Raw genomic sequence first — 21,571 nt, 5'->3', positions numbered from 1 at the left:
TAAAAACCACAGCAACTCTGCCATTGTTTTATGGAGTTTTAGTATAGCTTTATTCTGCGGGTCAGTACTCAAATTTGGATTTGATTTCTATACCATAAAAAAGTATTGCGATACTTGATACAACGCGAAAGAAAAACAAAACACCAAAAAAGCCGCGGACATTCTGCATTTTAAGGAAAGTCCGGCCCATAATAGAACACTCCTAGTGTTTTGGGGAAAAGGTGACAAAAAAATGGCGGTTTATAATTTTTTTCTGTTACGATAGGATATATTTTAATAGTTTGGACTTTTGGGGCGATACCTAATTTTTTTTTATTGTTCATATATTGTAAAATTGGGAAAGGGGATGAGTTAAACTTTTTTAATTTAAAAGTAAAAAAAAATAAAAAAAATAACTATGAGCCTCCTTTAGGGAGTTAGAACCCTTGTCCTATTCACTCTAATATAGATCTATTAGGGTGAATAGGATTTTACATTGTTCCTGCCTACTTGTGCTTTGTGCACACAGCAGCAGGGAGCTTACCATGGCAGCCATGGATGGCTTACTAGCGTCCTGGCTGCCATGGTAAACAATCGGAGCCCCGCGATTTTACTGATGGGGATCCCATCGGAAGCTGCCATTGCCACCAATGAAAATCCTGAGGGTGGGGGGCACTGTGGCTACTGCACTACCAATGAATATAATTAACCCCAAACACAACTGTACGCTGCTGCACCCGGCCTCAATGACAGGGAATAACTGGGGTTAATTGACAGGGTTCGTTGGTATCACTGTCACTGAGGCCGGGTGCTGGCTGTTTGATATTGTCATGATGTGGAGTGGGGGAAACCCCCCACCGTACAATGTCTTCTGAAGATAAAGCAATTAGGCCTAAAATCAGGAATAAGGGAGCAGGTCACCTCCTAATGCTTCCCTAAATTTTATCCCTGACCTCCTGACTGTATAAGCAGCCCTCGATGGTAGGGGGCTCATACTCGCGAACCTCTGCCTTACTGACCCTATCGATCCCTGTATAATGGCGTCAGGAGGCAGAGACAACAGATTCCTCAAAGAAACAGAGGAATCGGAATCTCACACAGACCTAACAACAAAGGGGATGATAGCAGCTAGCAGCAGACAACACGACAGGTAAGTGTCCAGAAGCAGCAAACACAACTGCCAACAGGACAAACATGGACACTTGCCTGACGCAGTCCACGCCACAACCACTGGATACAAGTAAAGAGCCTAGGCCCAAACACACACCAGGAAGGACCGAGCACCAACACCCAAACTCTGAATCCAGTAGTCACTACCTGGACCACCATGCGGGATTATGCATGGCAGCCCCAGGCAGCGCTGCCCATAGTTCCCCCCTCCGGGGAACTTCCAGGGACCCCCATTTGGAGGGGCAAATGAACAGGGGAAAAGTTTAGCAGGAATGCTGGACACAACAACAACAGACCAGACATGTAACAACGCACTAGACATAACAACCAAACCACAAATCAATCCCACACCAAACATAGACACATAAGGGATGGGTGGAGACATGGAGAAGACATAGGGATGACATTGATAAAAGACCTTGATGTCCAACAAGGTGGCCCTCAATGACTGGGAAGATGAAATTGCCCAAGAATGGTGCATAGCTTTCAGCCTACAGCAAGGCTAGAGCACAACTAACCTCCATGCTACAAGCCTAGGCTAAATAGCACCAAGAGACCACACCCGGATCCACACCTAGTCAGGAAATGAACCCCACGTTCAGCAAACAGCAGGAAGACTCACCTGAAAGGGGAAGTGCACGTGCAAACAGAAAAGTACACGTTGCCACCGGCAATCAGTCTGCACGGCAACTGTGTCACGGTCAAAATAACATGACAGATATAACGTGACAGATATGGCCGGCACCTGCCACGTACCTTTGTATTTTGGGGGTAATTATATTCATTGGTGGCCAGCGGCAGCTTCACAGCCCCTTGCCCTTAATCTTCAGTGCGGAGAGGGGGACTCCCTCCTTCACCACTGTGCCGGCTGATGAGAACCTGGTGCGCGCTGAGGGTGGCGCACGCCATGATCTCTAAAAGATACTAGGCTGCGGAGAAAAGGCGACTCTTATTGTTTTTGGACTTTCCTTGTGTGTGAACAAACACCAACCCACCTGTGTTTTGTGATGCACCAATGTGTGAATAAACACCGCTGTTTGATTCAAGAACTGTGTACTTTGCCTCTATACTGCATCCATTAGTCCTAACTACCTGAGTGAATTCCCACAGGGACAAGAACATTTTTATCAGACAGGGTGGTAACAGGTATTAGAGAGGGTTTAGCCAACGAGAGGTGGGGTCGCCCCTTTCGAGGCGGATTCTTTGCCTGAAGGCAGGGGTAGGTATATGGTTTTGATAGGGACGGTCAGTCAAGTTGCTATGTCCCACAAACCACCTACTGATGTCCTTCAGTATAAAGATACATGAATCCTCAAACAGTAAGTAAAAGGACATCTTTGGTCCCGCCCTTGAGTATTTGTTTACCCTCTGTGCATGAATATTGGATAATTGAGGTACATCTTAATTAATTGCATAAATTATAGTAGGGGCATTCCATAACTTTTTATATACCCCTTTTAAGGTATTCCCGTCTTGCTAAATCAGCCAGAGCTGCAGTTACAGCAGAATTCACTTCCTGGTTTTCTGCTGCTAAGGCTGGGCGGGCTTAGGCAGCTAGAGTGAAGGCCGGCCACGCCTCCTTATGACATCACACTGAGAGCTGAGTCCTGCGTGCTCGTTCATGTGAAGAGTATGAGTCATCAGTCTGGCAGCCTGCAGTGTGTGTGAGGGTAATGGTCACTCAGAGAGCCATGTGAAGTGAGCTCAGTGTACAGTAACACGTGGCTGTTACACACAAAATCTCAGTCTGATCTTTTACAAACCCATTCTGTGCATCAACAACTATAATTCCATATTATACATTAGCTCAAAAGCTTGACCAACCCCCACCTACCAGCATGATGCAGATTTGTTTCCATTATAGCTGTACTCCAGTTGTGTATAAACCTTACACTATGTATCTTTATAGATGCATATACAGCTCAGCTACATGTGTCTTCTCCAGCCCCTAACATCACTTTGGCTGAATGGCTTCCTAAACAGCCCTGTTACATCTTTATTCTACTCCCCCACTAGCACTGTGTCTGAAAAGCTTCATATACAGCTCTGCTACATCTGGTTTTCTCTTCAACCAGCACTGTGTCAGAACAGCCGCATATTCAGCTCTGCTACATCTGTCTATTCCCTTCCCCACTAGAACTATAGCTGAACAGCAGCATATTCAGCTCTGCTACATTCATCTGCCCCCATAAGTGCCTCCACCATCTGCCCCCATAAGTGCCTCCACCATCTGCCCCCATAAGTGCCTCCACCATCTGCCCCCATAAGTGCCTCCACCATCTGCCCCCATAAGTGCCTCCACCATCTGCCCCCATAAGTGCCTCCACCATCTGCCCCCATAAGTGCCTCCTCCATCTGCCCCCATAAGTGCCTCCTCCATCTGCCCCCATAAGTGCCTCCTCCATCTGCCCCCATAAGTGCCTCCTCCATCTGCCCCCATAAGTGCCTCCTCCATCTGCACCGATTCGTTGGTGGAGCACATAGAAATAATACTTACCCACCGCTTATCTCCTCCGACGCTGTCCGCACTGTCTCTTCCCTGCACGAACTGTTTGGACAACCGCGCATGCACAGAACTATATTAGCCGCGGCTCGAAAGAATATGGATCAGCGCATGCGCGGCCGGCCGTGCGTGTTCAGTGTCAGTGAGGAGGCCGGCCGGAGAATCACAGCAGTGTATGACCACATCTGGGGAGAAGATTGTTAACAAATTTTGAGGTCCCTTTTCTACTGTTATCACTTGTACAAATAAAAAATCTGGGGTTAAACCAACATTGTACTAGAAAAAAAAAATGTAAATTTTCATTTTCACAGCCAAGGGTTTCTAAATTCTAAAAAAAAAAAAAACACCTGTTGGGTCAAAGTGCTCACTACACTCCTTGAAAAAAAAATTCATGGGGGTGTAGTTTCCAAAATAGGGTCACTTTTTGGGAGTTATTACTGCAGCGGTACCTCAGGGTTTCTGGGTCCCTTAAAATGTGACATAGTGCCCGAAAACCATTCCAGCTAAATCTGCCTTCCAAATGCATACTGCGCTCTTTCCTTTCTGAATCCTGTGGCGCACAAATACAGCAGTATACGACCACATATGGGATGTTGCCATACTCGGTATAAATTGCGTAACAAATTTTGAGGTCTTTTTTTTCTCATGTTACCACTTGTTAAAAATAAAAAATCTGGGGCTAAAGTATATTTTCTTCGAAATAATAAAATTTTTCATTTTCACAGCCAAACATTTCAAAATTTATATGAAACGCCTGTGAGGATAAATTCCTGGAGGGGTGTAGTTTGCAAAATGTAGTCACTTTTGATGGATTTCCACTGTATGGCTGCCTCAGTGTCTCCTGAAATGTGACTTGGTGCCTGAAAACCATTCCTACAAAATCTGCCCTCCAAAGACCATATGACGCTCCTTCCCTTCTGATCCCTGCTCTGTAGGGATCAGAAGGGAAAAACACATACGGTCGTGTAAATGTAGACTTAAAAGGACAGAAATTCGAATTTAGAAAATTGTGAATTTTTCAGAATTTTCCGTAAATTTTTTTATTTATTTTTATTTATTTATAATTAAAGGTAAAACATTGCCTCAAATTTACCACTAACATGAAGTACAATATGTAATGAGAAAACATTATCTTAATGGCTTGAATAAGTAAAAGCATTCCAGAGTTATTACCCCATAAAGAGAAACATGTCAGATTTGCCAAATGTGGCTTAGTCCTTACGTTACGATGAAAACTATCTCAATGCTTTTGTCTATGTAGTGTACCTTTAGTGGAGCTTTTCTCATCAGTAGTAGTGTGTGCTGCTCTTGAAAGTACCCCGGCAGGGCACTATGAAGTGCTATCTACATTGAGCTGCTTCACAGTCTCTTCCCACTACCCTACGTGACAGTTGTGGAATTCAGCCAGGAGACCACCATAGCTGTCACTCAGACCAGAGGGATGGGGCTGTGAAGCAGCTCAATGGAGAGGGCAGAGAACACTTCATTTTATGCATTATAAAACTGCATATTCATACCACTCCTGATGAGAAAATCTCCTCGAGAGGTATGTTAGTACTGCTGTTTTTTTTATGAAATTTTACAACTATTGAATCATAGGAGTGGTTGTTTAGATTTCCTTCAGGTCAGCAGACTGACATTTCAGTTTGGTACAGTAGTAGTCTGTCAGTGGGGCCTAGTCTGTTGGAAATCAGTCTATATTGTGCTTATGGGTAGAATTGGGATTACAATTCAGCTTAAAGTCGTATTGTCCATGTAGTATAGAGTTTTTATGTGAGTGATTTCCTAATATATTCTTCAAACTAGCTACCTGATTATAAGAGGTTTTGCAAGATTTTCCCTTCACATTCTACAGTTCTTTGTTGGCCATAGTTTTATCATTTATCTTGGGACTTTTTCTGCCCTTACACTAACCAATTTTATTAAGATTGTTAGGAATTGAGTGATTTGCAACCATACTTGACCAACATTAATGGACCTCAACACTCGGGATTCAGGTTTTATGGTCCACCCTCTGCTGAACTCTTGATCCTTTCACAGATTTATTGGTTTTGCGGTTTGCCCCAGTGCATCACCCATAGTCATTCAGGATTTCATAATGCTTTGCACCTTGCTTTATACTAACCATAATCTCAGTGTAAAGCTGGTCACAGCAGCAGAATATTGGAGAATATTTAGTTCTGTTTTATATATTGTAAATCTAACTCTCCACATCCTAGAAAGTTGGTCCTGCAGAGCAGCTTGTGGTCCAGCGTGCTCCTTTCAGTCTTGCAGATACCTGTTTGATAGCTGTTATGCTCAGTGTAATGTTACCCATCCCCTCGTATTCTTCATGCATCAACAAGCAGTAATGAAGGGCGTCTAAAACCCTGCTGGGTTGCTGAGAAAAGCATTACAAAGCACAACTTCCTGGCAGATGCTGTCAAAGGTAATTGAGCGGAGAAACAAATGTCTGTGACAGGAAACGTACAGCTTCTGTTCTCCAGAAAACTTTTGTTTTCTTTTTTCCTCCCATAGCGAGCACTCTATACACATAATCCCAAGAAGTTTGTCAAACTAGTGGTAATATACCTGTAGTATCAGTAGTGATCTTTAACTCCTTTCCATTGTAACAATTTTAATATTTCCATTTTCTAGTTTTCTTTTCATATAGCCGTAAGTGGGCTTGGAGTTAATTGAGATGGTTCGGCACGATGGTCTGTGCCCTGTCATTGAGGCCGGGTGCCGACACCTGCCACGTACATTTGTATTAAGGTGTTAATTATATTAATTGGTGACGCAGTGGCCAACAGCCCTCCCCTTCCTTAGTGTTATATTCATTGGTGGCCAGCTGCAGCTTCACAGCCCCCTCCCATTAATCCTTTCATTGGTGGCAGTGGCAGCCACGTCACAGTGGGCAGGGACTGTGCCGGCTGATGGGAACATGGTGTGTGCCGAGGGCAGCGTGCGCCATGTTCTCTTAAAGATACTTAACTGCTAGTATCGGAAAATAGCAAATCCCGGCATTGTCTCAATCAGGGTGCAAAAGTATTAATTTTCCGTAATCTTTTTCAGGATAACCCCTTTAAACTGATCTAAGCCAGGGGATGTGTTTTAAGATTAAATGTCAGGAATTATGAAAAATGAATGAGTTTTAATGAATGTGACTTCTACTGTAGGCTCTAGCAAAGAACTTGTGAAGTCAGGAATGTAGCCAAGAGTCAGGATTGGACAAGATGGAGAATGAGATGAAACTGTAGTCAGGAGACAAGTCATGAGTCTACTAGGAGCAGAACAGCAGTAACCAGGACAAGACAGAAGCATAATCCAGGAATATGATCGGTGTCAGGAGTCATCAAAAGAGTCAAACTACACAGGAACAGCAGCCATGCAAAGTATATATGTCGATTTGCAGTGAAGGAATCCATGGCAGTTTCTCCTTTAAATAGACTGCCAGACCTTGCATCAGATGGAAGCACAGGTTGCCTTGGCATCCAGACACTTCCGCACCAAAAAGCAGAGAAGTCACAGCCAGGATAACTCAGCCATGGCTTGCAGGAGGACAGAGTACAACTTGATATGTACATATGTGTACATTTTGTCAACTTGTTAATTGCTAGAAGGGCATTTTGTAGATGAACTCTTCAATCATAGAAATAAAATGTTTTATGTTTAGTTGTGTAGATGAAAGGTCTGGGACATTTTTGTTGGCTTTGGAGGACAGTTGTTGGCATCTGGTGGCATCTCCATTCAAGAACAAAGCTCGCTAGATATGCTCCCATGACCTTTCTATAGTGCTCTTTATTCTTTCAAAAATGATTATTAGAATTTTTCAATGTAATCTTACATTTAAAACATAGAAATATGTTTATGCAAATACAAGAGTACTCTTTATTCTGTGGCAACTCCTTAGCAGAGCTGGTCTCCATTCTCCAAAATGAACTTGAAAAATAATTCAGCTAACATACTAGTAGATATACAAGCAGCAGTGACAGTGGGAATATAAATTACACTACAGTACGTTTTATTGTCTTTTCCTTGTTACTCCGTTTTTTCTTGTGTGTACTGTGTTTTAAGAGAGGTGTTGTTAGAACTCCACTAGACTGGTTCTAGAAGCTATTCTTATGAAGGCGCTTCCCCTAAGGACATAAATTGTTCACTCTAAGGTCACGTTCATGTGACAGTACTTTGGTCAGTTTTTTCATCAGTATTTGTAAGCTAAAGCCAAGAATGGAACCTACAGAGAAAGAAGCTGAAAAAAAAATACTATGTAGCATGATAACTTTATTTTGTGGGTCGGTACAAATATGATAATGACAAAATATATATGTGTGTGTGTATGTGTGTATGTGTGTGTGTGTATGTATATATATATATATATATATATATATATATATAATTAGGGGTGCACCGAAATGAAAATTCTGGTCCGAAACCGAAAATTCAGGATGCCCTTGACCGAAAACCGAAACTGCCTTTTTGCCCAAATACTTTTAAAATACTTTTTTTTTTAATGATTTTATAACAGTGCCATCCACAGACCCCCACCCACCCCATAACAGTGCCATCCACAGACCCCCACCCACCCCATAACAGTGCCATCCACAGACCCCCCCCCACCCCATAACAGTGCCACCCACAGACCCCCCCCACCCCATAACAGTGCCATCCACAGACCCCCCACCCACCCCATAACAGTGCCATCCACAGACCCCCACCCACCCCATAACAGTGCCATCCACAGACCCCCCCCCCCATTGCCGCTCCAGTACAGACTAGTTATAAAATGTGTACAATTAATAAGGATTCTATTCATGAGGCCCCCTCTGCAGTAGAACATTCAATATAGCCACATCCTACTCACAGGGTTGTTATCTTAATGTTGGCCGGCCGGGCAGACGAGCGGCAGCGTCACGACTGACGTCACATGCCTGCACCGCCTCCTTCATTCAGAAAGTAGGCCGGGCACATGACGTCAGTCGTGACGCTGCCACTCGTCTGCCCGGCCGGCCAGCATTAAGATAACAGCCCTGTGAGTAGGATGTGGCTATATTGAATGTTCTACTGCAGAGGGGTCCTCATGAATAGAATCCTTGTTAATTGCACACATTTTATATCTACTGGAGCTGGGGGCCGGAGCACAGTGAACGCACCGGCCCCCAGCTCCTCCTCCCAGTCCCTCCCCGCTGATACATCGCAGCCTGCGATGCTGGAGCATGGCAGGCTGCGATGTCAAAAGGTGGCGGAACGCCGTTCCGCCAGAAAAAAAGCCCTGTATATAACCAACCATATTTTCTGCCGATATGTACCAATATCGGCCAAAATGGATTAGGCCCATTTTCGGCCGATATTTTCGGCCGATAAATATATATATATATATATATATATATATATATATATATATATATAATCTAAAGGATGAGGCAGCACTCCAATTAAAGTGAAAAAATGGTGGATCTTTTATTCCCCTCGTTTCAACCGTCTCAATGGTGTCATACAAGGGTATGCAAACAATTAGAGTGACAATAATTCAATATAAGATATAATGAAGTGTAAAATAAAGCAAACAACACAGCATAAAATACATTACATGTGAAGATTACATCAGTAGTGATATACATAGTGTAATACATTGTGTACAGAATGTAGTAATCATAATGCCAGCATAACTATGCATTAATTAGTGACAATAAGATCCATCAACGCAATGTGCCATCACCTGTGTATACATATACAAAGTGGTTACAATTAATTAAGGACACCAGGTTTTAGGTCCAAACAGTGCATTTATTTTACACTCCAACCAATACAGGTCATCATGAAGTCGCAGCTTTACCTAACACATGTGACATCCACTTAAAATAATAAACACTTGCCCGGCTAGGCTCTAACTAACACAGAGTTTCCTGACTCACCTAGGTCTCAGTTCACACCCTGTAAACTCGTGCGGCTTTGTCAGCCAATGTCCCACAGCCTCCTGGCAGTACGCCCACTGTCTCCAGTTCAGTATTTCTTGTGGGGGATTGGGGCTCAGTATTCTGCCTGACTATGGCCCTGCGACCCTACCAGGCGTCACTGCATCCCCCAACTCCAGGCTATATCCCAGCCTCGTGGTCCCCCAGGCATCAAAACTATGAATTAACACATGTGGAATTATATACATAACAAAAAAGTGTGAAACAACTGAAAATATGTCATATTGTAGGTTCTTCAAAGTAGCCACGTTTTTGCTTTGATTACTGCTTTGCACACTCTTGGCATTCTCTTGATGAGCTTCAAGAGGTAGTCACCTGAAATGGTCTTCCAACAGTCTTGAAGGAGTTCCCAGAGATGCTTAGCACTTGTTGGCCCTTTTGCCTTCACTCTGCGGTCCAGCTCACCCCAAACCATCTCGATTGGGTTCAGGTCCGGTGACTGTGGAGGCCAGGTCATCTGGCGTAGCACCCCTTCACTCTCCTCCATGGTCAAATAGCCCTTACACAGCCTGGAGGTGTGTTTGGGGTCATTGTCCTGTTGAAAAATAAATGATGGTCCAACTAAACGCAAACCGGATGGAATAGCATGTCGCTGCAAGATGCTGTGGTAGCCATGCTGGTTCAGTATGCCTTCAATTTTGAATAAATCCCCAACAGTGTCACCAGCAAAGCACCATCACACCTCCTCCTCCATGCTTCAAGGTGGGAACCAGGCATGTAGAGTCCATCCGTTCACCTTTTCTGCGTCGCACAAAGACACGGTGTCACGGCTGTAAGTGAGCAACAAGAGCCTACACAGTGAATAGCAACTGACCGGACCCAAACTAGGGAGGTTAAAGGGTGACCCCTGTCAGACCCTAAAAGCTCTCCCTAAGCTGCTAAGCACATGTCCGGATCCAGATGGTAGATCGAGACATGCCCGCGTACCTAAGGCTGATGACCACTGAAACCCCTACAATAGTGGAAGGGGCACGGCCACCGGTGCCCTGCTCAGTATATGGACGGAACCGGGGTCGCCTTGGATCCAGTCAGCAAAGAAACAGAAACACACACACAATGTCTGAACACTTAACTGAAGGAGCTGCAGCTGCAGTGAAAACAGATCCAAAGTCAACAGACAATATCCGAAGTACTTGCTTCAGCAGAACACAGATCCAGTGAAAAGATATCACACAGGTGAAGATACTCAAGCGAGAGATACAGCTCAAATAAAAAGTATAATCCGCACCTCTACAAAGGAGGAGGGGTGATTTAAAGGCAGCGAAATCAAACACAGGAGGGACAGCTGGGAGGAAGGAAACAGAAAGTAAAGACCTCATCACAGGGGCGGAGAAACAGGGCAGAGGGAACTCCTCCAAGCTCTAGTAGTGACATCATCACAGGGGTGGAGAAACAGAGCTGTGAGAACATCTCAAAGCTCTGGTAGTGACACACGGTGGTTGGAACCAAAGATCTCAAATTTGGACTCATCAGACCAAAGCACAGATTTCCACTGGTCTAATGTCCATTCGTTGTGTTCTTTAGCCCAAACAAGTCTCTTCTACTTGTTGCCTGTCCTTAGCAGTGGTTTCCTAGCAGATATTCTACCATAAAGGCCTGATTCACACAGTCTCCTCTTAACAGTTGTTCTAGAGATGTGTCTGCTGCTAGAACTCTGAGCTGCTGTTAACCTGCGATTTCTGAGGCTGGTGACTCGGATGAACTTATCCTCCGCAGCAGGGTGACTCTTGGTCTTCCTTTCCTGGGGCGGTCCGCATGTGAGCCAGTTTCTTTGTAGCGCTTGATGGTTTTTGTGACTGCACTTGGGGACACTTTCAAAGTTTTTCCCAATTTTTCGGACTGACTGATTTCTTAAAGTAATGATGGCCACTCATTTTTCTTTACTTAGCTGTTTTTTTCTTGCCATAATACAAATTCTAACAGTCTATTCAGTAGGACTATCAGCTGTGTATCCACCTGACTTCTCCACAATGTAACTGATGGTCCCAACCCCATTTATAAGGCAAGAAATCCCACTTATTAAACCTGACAGGGCACACCTGTGAAGTGAAAACCCTTTCAGGTGACTACCTCTTGAAGCTCATCAAGAGAATGCCAAGAGTGTGCAAAGCAATAATCAAAGCAAAAGGTGGCTACCTAGAATATGACATATTTTCTGTTGTTTCACACTTTTTTGTTATGTATATAATTCCACATGTGTTAATTCATAGTTTTGATGCCTTCAGTTTGAATCTACAATTTTCATAGTCATGAAAATAAAGAAAACTCTTTGAATGAGAAGGTGTGTCCAAACTTTTGGTCTGTACTGTATGTGTGTGTGTGTGTGTTTACAAAAAACAAAGTGGCAGCACCGTCACTGGTGTAGACCAAGGGGTGCAGCTGGCCCAATATGGATATAAGCCAATCCAAATAGATACAAATTGTAAAAAAGGGCAGTAAAAATGCAAAAAATTACTTTATTTACCCAAATGGGTCATGCGATGTTTCGGCTCTATGCAGGAGCCTTCCTCAAGCTGGAGTGCTGCCCTTTTTTTACAATTTTTATATATAATTATTATTATTTTTCCCCTCCTGCATGCTGTCATCTCCCACCTCCCCAACTCGCTAAGGCTAGTTTCACACTAGCGTTCGTTGGTCCGCTCGTGAGCTCCGTTTGAAGGAGCTCACGAGCGGACCCGAACGCCTCCGTCCAGCCCTGATGCAGTCTGAATGGAGCGGATCCGCTCAGACTGCATCAGTCTGGCGGCGTTCAGCCTCCGCTCCGCTCGCCTCCGCACGGACAGGCGGACAGCTGAACGCTGCTTGCAGCGTTCAGCTGTCCGCCTGGCCGTGCGGAGGCGAGCGGATCCGTTCAGACTTACAATGTAAGTCAATGGGAACGGATCCGCTTGAAGAGGTCACCATATGGCTCAATCTTCAAGCGGATCCGTCCCCCATTGACTTTACATTGAAAGTCTGAACGGATCCGCTCAGGCATCTTGCGCACTTAGAAAATTTTCTAAGTTATTAATGCAGACGGATCCGTACTGAACGGAGCCTCCGTCTGCATTAATATGATCGGATCCGTTCAGAACGGATCCGATCAAGCGCAAGTGTGAAAGTAGCCTAAAACGAGTTGAGATTAGCGCTCCCTTTTTGTGCTCTCTCTCTCCTCACTGAAGGAGATGGGTTCAATAGAAGTCTACGGGCCCATCTGGATTCTGTCTTCTGCAGTGATGCGAGAGAGCACAATATGCTCACTCTTCTCTCTTCATGTTCTAGATCTCAGCACTGAGAACCCCCACCTATCAAAATTTTTGATATGTCTCTATCACATATAAAAATTTTACCAAAACTCGGTTACACTCTAACTGTTCATGTACTGGTGGTCTGCTCTACAATTCGCTTCTATTGAATGCATTATTTGGGAGTAGTCTACTGTACACAGACAATGGAGGGGTGCTGACTATGTTATGAAACCGTTTGTGAAATCAATTAGCAAGCAAGGCAACAACAATAAATACATAAAGTACAGACAAAAAGTCACACATGATTGTGGTCTAAAGTTTGGCTTCTACATTAGTTAGTAGATTTGGGCAGCTTTGTTAGGATTTGCCAACAGTTTACATTTGGTGCGTCCAAATAAATTTGACCCTCAGTGGATCCCCCAAATATTCTTAAAATGCATTCTAAATTTTATGATGTGTGGGATTGTAATGAGAAGTCTGGAATATGTTGCTTTGTAACAGGTAACACCTTTTTTGCTGTTAACTACAATTTCATGTTTGTATTGTGTTTTCTAATAGGGTTTCAACTTGAAACAGTTCAAAATCAACCTAGCCACAAGGGGACTTCAAGGCTAGTTAATGTATCATCTTTAACTACAATATCAGCAAAGAATGGAGGCTCTGGAAGTAGACGACATCAGTCCAGCACTTGAGGTCACCGAAGACCTCTTCAATTCATTTGATAATCTAGAGCACGTGAGTCATCAGTCTGAAGCCTTTGGCATTCATGAAGTTCCAGAACTCTTGGGAAATGATATATCTGATAGAATAAAGCTGCATGTTGATGGTCAAAATGCCAATAATTCTAAACGCAGCATCATTTGGGAGAGATGCAAAAGTAGCCTCTTTGATGCCAAAGCAAAGAATGGTATTCATGCCAAAGAACATTTTTCATCAACCAGAAGAACATTTCCGGATGTGCCTTCTTTGGCTGGAGAAGGAAAAGACTCTTCCTCGATTAAGTTTTTTACACCTTGTCATCATAGACGTGACAGACCTCGCTCAGTTAATGACACGGTAGTCCTTAATGAAGAGACTCCTAAATTTAGACCAGGACACAACAGATCTCGGTCTGATGTCAGTCATGTAGACTGGAATAATGTCCGCAAACCTGCTCCGTTGCAGCGGTCATCAAGCCAAGGGGTTCACTTCACCAGAGATATTGAAGGAAATACCGGTATGGCTTGATTTACTCTATCTGAATTATCTTAGTGTAACAGTGGTAAGCATCTACCCCTTCTGCATTCTTGTCATTGAATGTAATGGCATTTCTAGGCAAAGAACAACAACTTTTACTGAAAATGTAATCATCCCCCACCCATTTTATGTGTAGAACAAAACACACGTTCGTGGAACAGGACTGCCATTGCTGTGATTATAACTTACTACACAAAGCGTTGGCAGCCCTGCTCACTAATAGAAGGATTGCTGGCTTTCCATTTATGTTGGTCTATGATATCCCCTGAGGCTGCCAGAGGTAGCGCCTGTTTAGTCTGTGTGTCTAAACAGAGGTCTATGGCATCTCCAAGCTGTCGTAGATATCTGTCCTTATTTAGAGCAGAAAACTGATGAAAATGAAGATAAATGTGGCGGGCCCACTGGACCCACCAAAATTTGTCGCAAGTGGCTTTCAGAAAGGTGCAAACATGTTTTTTTACACCAGAAAAGTTGCATGGTGGACATTGTAAATTCCCCCTTGTATCCTATCTTGCAAAGCAAATCATATCCTAAAGGCTCCTTTACACTGCTTTTGTACGAATGCTCGTTAGGCCTCTTTCACACTTGCGTTGTCCGGATCCGGCGTGTACTCCACTTGCCGGAATTACACGCCGGGTCCGGAAAAACGCAAGTGAACTGAAAGCATTTGAAGACAGATCCGTCTTCAAAATGCTTTCAGTGTTACTATGGAAGCCAGGACGCTATTAAAGTCCTAGTTGCCATAGTAGGAGCGGGGGAGCAGCATACTTACAGTCCGTGCGGCTCCCGGGGCGCTCCAGAATGACGCATGGATGACGTACCATGCGATCAGGTGATCCATGCGCTTGGGGCGCCCTGACGTCACTCTGGAGCGCCCCGGGAGCCGCACGGACGGTAAGTATGCTGCTCCCCACTACACTTTACCATGGCTGCCAGGGCTTTAGCGTCCCGGCTGCCATGGTAACCATTGAGAAAAAGCTAAACGTCGAATCCGGCAATGCGCCGAAACGACGTTTAGCTTAAGGCCGGATCCGGATCAATGCCTTTCAATGGGCATTAATTCCGGATCCGGCCTTGCGGCAAGTCTTCAGGATTTTTGGCTGGAGCAAAAAGCGCAGCATGCTGCGGTATTTTCTCCTGCCAGAAAACGTTCCGGTCCGGATTTCTATCCATTCAGAATGCATTAGGATAAAACTGATCAGGATTCTTCCGGCATAGAGCCCCGCTGACGGAACTCTATGCCGGAAGAAAAGAACGCAGGTGTGAAAGAGCCCTTAGCGGAAATCTGCTGGTTTAGGGTACTTTCACACTAGTGTTTTTCTTTCTCCGGCATAGAGTTCCGTCCTAGGGGCTCTATACCGGAAAAGAACTGATCAGGTATATCCCCATGCATTCTGAATGGATAGCAATCCGTTCAGGATGCATCAGGATATCTTCAGTTCAGTTTTTTTGACTGATCAGGACAGAGACGAAACCGCAGCATGCTACGGTTTCATATCTGGCCCAAAAAACTGAACACTTGCCTAAATGCGGGAGCCGGCATTTTTTTCCCTAGGAATGTATTAGTTCAAAATATGTGAAAATAAATAAATGCCAGATCCGTTTTTCCGGATGACACCGGAAAGACGGGTCCAGCATTTCCATGCATTTGTAAGACTGATCAGGAGCCTGATCCGTCTCACAAATGCCATCAGTTGGCATACGTTTTGACGGATACAGCAGGCAGTTCCGGCGACGTAACTGCTTGCCGGATCACTCTGCTGCAAGTGTGAAAGTAGCCTTAAAGGTGCCTCTGTTTACCCAATTAACAAGCAAAACACTTGTTCATGGGGTAATAGGATCATTCTCGCAGACACCAAAATACTCTTTTGCCAGCAGCAGATCCTGCTGTTTAGGCAAACAGTGATTCTGTATGGGGATGAATGATGGCATTTATTCTATGGAGGAGATTGCTGCATGTAAATTTTGTGGTCTCCTCCACAAATGAACAGATGATTTTAGGAAGGAACACTTCTTTCCCGACAATCGCCAGCTTCATCCGGCCATGTAAAGGGTCCTTAACTGAAGCAAATCTGTAGTCATTCCGTGGCAAGATAGCATGAAAGTTTATGGCAGGGTCTCCTCGTAGCATAAGAGCTGACACTTATCTCTATCTCTCCCAACTTCCTCACCACTCCCTCATACACATGCATGTTTGGCTTGGCATTTCTTGTGGGAGAACAAAAGGATTGGGTGAAAATATTAATTTTGCCATCTCTCACCAAACATCATCTTTTGAGGGTGAGTTGGGAGCTCCCAATACACTTCAAAATGTTGGCAAACTTGCTGTTCTCAGCAGGTTCGGCTGACAACACACTAGGGTTGTTTCGGGTATCGAATTGCCTTTTTCCAATGCTAGGCTTCGCTATTGCGCAGTCTAGTAGCAGAGAACAATGAGTGCGCTGCTCTCAGTGTGCTCCGTGTTCTCCTCAGCAGCACAGGGGAGAAGGAAAAAAAACTCCCAGGCTGTGAGCTCTGTGCTGCGTTTGGCCAGGGGGAAGGAGACGCCCAGGAGGACAAGGGCAGTCTCTGCCCAGTATTATCAAGTCCCCGAAGATACCGGAGGCCCAGGAATAATAGTAAGTGCAGTGAGATCCCTGGGCGCTGCTGTATATATCATGATACTTAGTTCAGAATTTTTTGCCAGATGAAAGGTCATCTTTAATACAAATCCCGGCGGGGAGCTGCGATTAGCGGCAGTTAACCCCTCAGGTGCCGCACCCGCCTATTAAATGTTAATTATATTATCATTGGTGGCGCAGTGCGTCCTCCCCAATATTAAAATCATTGGTGGTGTAGTGCGCCCCCCTTACACCCTAGTATTAAAATCATTGGTGGCAGTGGCCACAGGGTCCCCTCCCCTCCTCCTCATTGGTGGCAGTTCTGATTGGAGCCCCAGCAGTGTAATCCTGGGGCTCCAATCGGTTACCATGGCAGCCAGGACGCTGGCTGCCATAGTTAGCTCCCTGCTGCTGTGTGTACAATGCACAGGGCAGCAGGGAGAGTGTGAGATCCTATTAACCCTCATAGAGCTCTATTAGGGTGAATACGACAAGGGATTAAAAGATCCCAGGTTCTGGCCCCTAATTTTTTTAAAACATCAAAATATTAAGTATCACCCCCCCCCTTTCCCAATTTTACATATAAAATATTTAAACAATAAATGAATAAACATATTACATATCGCCATGTCTGAAAAGTCCAAACTATTACAATTTTAAAACAGAAAAAAAACTATTATGCGATTCGCAATTTATTTTATTTGTCACCTTGTCCCCTCAAAAAATAGGATTGGACTGTTCTATTATGGGCCGGACGTTCCATAAAATGCGGAATGTATGCAGCTTTTTTTTGTGTATATTATTTTTTTTCGCGTGGTATCGAATGGTATCGAGTATCGCAATACTTTTTTATGGTATCGAAACCGAATCAAAATGTTGGTATCGAAACAACCCTACAACACACTAATATGTAAGTGAAAGTGTCCTGGGTCATTGCTTTTATGTGTTTTATACATTGTATATGTGCTCAGTGAGTTGACCTGGGGTTGTCCAGAAATAAATAACTTTTCAGTGATTCCTACGGCCTGCTACCACTATAGAAATAATTATTTATGCTACCCACTGCTTCGGCCCTGCCTCCCCGCTCCCGGGTGTCCATCTTTCACCAGCTTGTTTACTTCCTACTGACATCAGCAGTGACTTGTCTCTTGTGGAGCAGGTGACCATGCTGGGGAGGAAGTAACCAAGCCACGGACTGCAATATATATACCGTACCAGCACACAGTGCCGCAGGGGAGTCTGATTCTCTCCACAGAGGAGGCAGACTGTGGGCATCACAGAGGTTTTTTATTCCCGGACAACAGAATGTCCTTATTGCATCTGCCTGGTATGTACAGTATATGGGAAACGTATATGGTATAATAAAGCATACTCAACTACACTTTACTACATAGAGAGTTCCTTTACATAAAAAATAAAATAAAAACCTTTGATATGTCACAGGCATATATAAGAATTTTATCAGTGAGAGACCGAGTATTAGGACCCCCATCGATGGCTAGAACAAGGAGAAATACTTACACAGAGCACTATCTCTCCTCGCTGCTTAAGAAAGTCTATGAGCCCCTCTCCAGTCCGTCTCCTGCAGTGAGGAGAGACATTGCGCTGTGTAAGTTTCTCTTCCTCCTCGATCAAGTGATCGCGGGGGTCTCAGCACTCGCACCCGACCACCGCCGATCGGAGCCTTTGTAATGTATATATCACTGTGACAGTTTCTAAAGTACAGGTACACTTTACCATGGGAACCAGTGGGTGATGTATGCTACTGTATGCTTAGTGTGTAGCATGGAGTCAAACTTTCTGGACATATACCTGCACCGGAAGGCTGAAATGTGGTGTGAGCAGCGGCAGTGACTCCCTTTTCAGCCAGGGGCTCCTATGGACCTACAGCAAGCCCTAGCAGCGACCCAGAGATGGGTGAATCTTGTCTATAGACTTGCCATTACACATATCAGATGCCAGACCGCTGTAGCATTAGAGCGGAGGTTTTCCACATACATCACAGACAATGCTGCCTGCAGATCCACAAGAATACAGCGGGTGGACGAGCTGTGGGTGTAGAGCTTACTATTCCGTGCTTTTGCGTTCCTGCTGCTAGTGGAGGTCTAGAGTACATGCAGCTCATGGTCTGCCATTCATTTTCAGTGACATGTTACAGGATAATGCCATCCTGCCTACAGCTTCTCAAGCTTCATTAGATATTTACAGGAGCTGGAAATCAAGCACTTTGTCATCTGCCAGATAAAACGGAAGACTAAATGCTGCACGCCTTCTGTTTTCAGAAGAAGACGGCTTCCTTAGAAATTACCTTAAATATCAATTACATTAGGCTTTATTTCATTAATGGTGGATAAAATATGACTTTTGTAAATCTTTCACTGCAAGATAAAATCAGTGTAATCCTATTATGGCGAACAGTAATAACATATAATTTGTTTCTGCAAAGTGCTTTCAGCTGTCCTCATAAAAAGCATTACGTGACTTATTATTGTAATTGCAAATCTGTTCATTTTTATTATCTTTCCACAATATTGGGCTCTGCATAATGGCCCACTGTTCAGATACATGGCCACAGCCATACTGCTTATATTAAATGTAATTATTTGCATGGATGGAGTGAACCTTCTATAGAATATACGTGCAGTCACACAGCGCACTAATGGCTAATTGAATTGTACTTTTATACTGGATTTTTATTAGATTGACTTGCTGGCTGGCTGTGTGCTTGCATTGTTCATCATCTGCCAGATTACTCTATCTTTTTCCTTTCCTGTGAAGATAAAACGACATTTGCATATTGAACTTGCGACTAGCCCGTCTCATTTTTTATTTTAATGGCAAACCATGAGTTGTTCCCAAAATAAGAAGTTTAAGGTACAAACTGGATTCCAAAAAAGTTGGGACACTATACAAATCGTGAATAAAAACTGAATGCAATGATGTGGAGGTGCCAACTTCTAATATTTAAGGGAAAAATATGTTGAATCAGAATTTCATGGTGTCAACAAATCCCCAAAAAGTTGGGACAAGGCCATTTTCACCACTGTGTGGCATCTCCCCTTCTTCTTACAACACTCAACAGACGTCTGGGGACCGAGGAGACCAGTTTCTCAAGTTTAGAAATAGGAATGCTCTCCCATTCTTGTCTAATACAGGCCTCCAACTGTTCAATCGTCTTGGGCCTTCTTTTTTGCACCTTCCTCTTTATGATGCGCCAAATGTTCTCTATAGGTGAAAGATCTGGACTGCAGACTGGCCATTTCAGTACCCGGATCCTTCTCCTACGCAGCCATGATGTTGTGATTGATGCAGAATGTGGTCTGGCATTATCTTGTTGAAAAATGCAGGGTCTTCCCTGAAAGAGATGACGTCTGGATGGGAGCATATGTTGTTCTAGAACCTGAATATATTTTTCTGCATTGATGGTGCCTTTCCAGACATGCAAGCTGCCCATGCCCCACGCACTCATGCAACCCCATACCATCAGAGATGCAGGCTTCTGAACTGAGCGTTCATAACAACTTGGGTTGTCCTTGTCCTCTTTGGTCCGGATGACATGGCGTCCCAGATTTCCAAAAAGAACTTCGAATCGTGACTCGTCTGACCACAGAACAGTCTTCCATTTTGCCACACTCCATTTTAAATGATCCCTGGCCCAGTGAAAACGCCTGAGCTTGTGGATCTTGCTTAGAAATGGCTTCTTCTTTGCACTGTAGAGTTTCAGCTGGCAACGGCGGATGGCACGGTGGATTGTGTTCACTGACAATGGTTTCTGGAAGTATTCCTGAGCCCATTCTGTGATTTCCTTTACAGTAGCATTCCTGTTTGTGGTGCAGTGTCGTTTAAGGGCCCGGAGATCACGGGCATCCAGTATGGTTTTACGCCCTTGACCCTTACGCACAGAGATTGTTCCAGATTCTCTGAATCTTCGGATGATGTTATGCACAGTTGATGATGATAGATGCAAAGTCTTTGCAATTTTTCGCTGGGTAACACCTTTCTGATATTGCTCCACTATCTTTCTGCGCAACATTGTGGGAATTGGTGATCCTCTACCCATCTTGGCTTCTGAGAGACACTGCCACTCTGAGAAGCTCTTTTTATACCCAATCATGTTGCCAATTGACCTAATTAGTGTTAATTGGTCTTTCAGCTCTTCGTTATGCTCAAATTTACTTTTTCCAGCCTCTTATTGCTACTTGTCCCAACTTTTTGGGAATTGTTGACACTGTGAAAATTTGAATCCATGTATTTTTCCTTTAAAATGATACATTTACTTGGATTAAACGTTTGATCTGTCATCTACGTTCTATTACAAATAAAATATTGACATTTGCCATCTCCACATCATTGCATTCAGTTTTTATTCACAATTTGTTTAGTGTCCCAACTTTTTTGGAATCCGGTTTGTACAAAAACAACGTACCCAGGTCCGAAAGGGATAGGTACCAAGACCGAGAGGTTACATTCAGTACATTGACTTTTCCGTGAGTATGTCATTTGGCTATTTTTTAATACAATTTCAAATGTGGGCACAGTGTATGACACTCAACTCTAGAACCTCCTTCAAGCTGCCGCTTACTGTAATACAACATTTAGCACAGATGCTTCAGTTTGTTCAGGGGCCACAGAGAAGACACAACACAACCCTACCCCGAAGTCTGAACCTAGTTGTTCTATGTTAAATTAAAGGTCAAACACTTACATTTTACGTGTTTTGGGCTCATTTTATGTAATTAATGAAAATAAAAATATAGCACTAGTGGAAAATGCAAACAAAAAACACCTGGAAAAGTTAAAGGGGTTGTGCAGGCAGAATATATTGATGACCTATCCTTACGACTGGTGATCTGATTGGTGGGGCTCCAACATCTGGCACCCCTGCCGATCAGCTGTATAAAG

At 43.9% G+C, this 21,571-nt stretch overlaps 1 protein-coding gene across 1 annotated transcript in view; it reads left to right on the top strand.

Annotated features, from left to right (window-relative positions):
* The window catches only part of PLEKHM3 (pleckstrin homology domain containing M3), a 244,825-nt gene that overhangs the window by 4,018 nt on the left and 219,236 nt on the right, over positions 1–21,571 (top strand). The window contains exon 2 of the mRNA XM_044303895.1: positions 13,392–14,049. Coding sequence (XP_044159830.1) covers positions 13,485–14,049 — 565 coding nt within the window. The 5' untranslated portion in view covers positions 13,392–13,484. The remainder of the gene's footprint in view (positions 1–13,391; positions 14,050–21,571) is intronic.

This window comes from Bufo gargarizans, chromosome 8 (assembly GCF_014858855.1).
Source record: "Bufo gargarizans isolate SCDJY-AF-19 chromosome 8, ASM1485885v1, whole genome shotgun sequence".
Lineage (NCBI taxonomy): Eukaryota > Metazoa > Chordata > Amphibia > Anura > Bufonidae > Bufo > Bufo gargarizans.
This window is presented reverse-complemented; position numbering and strand designations above follow the sequence as displayed.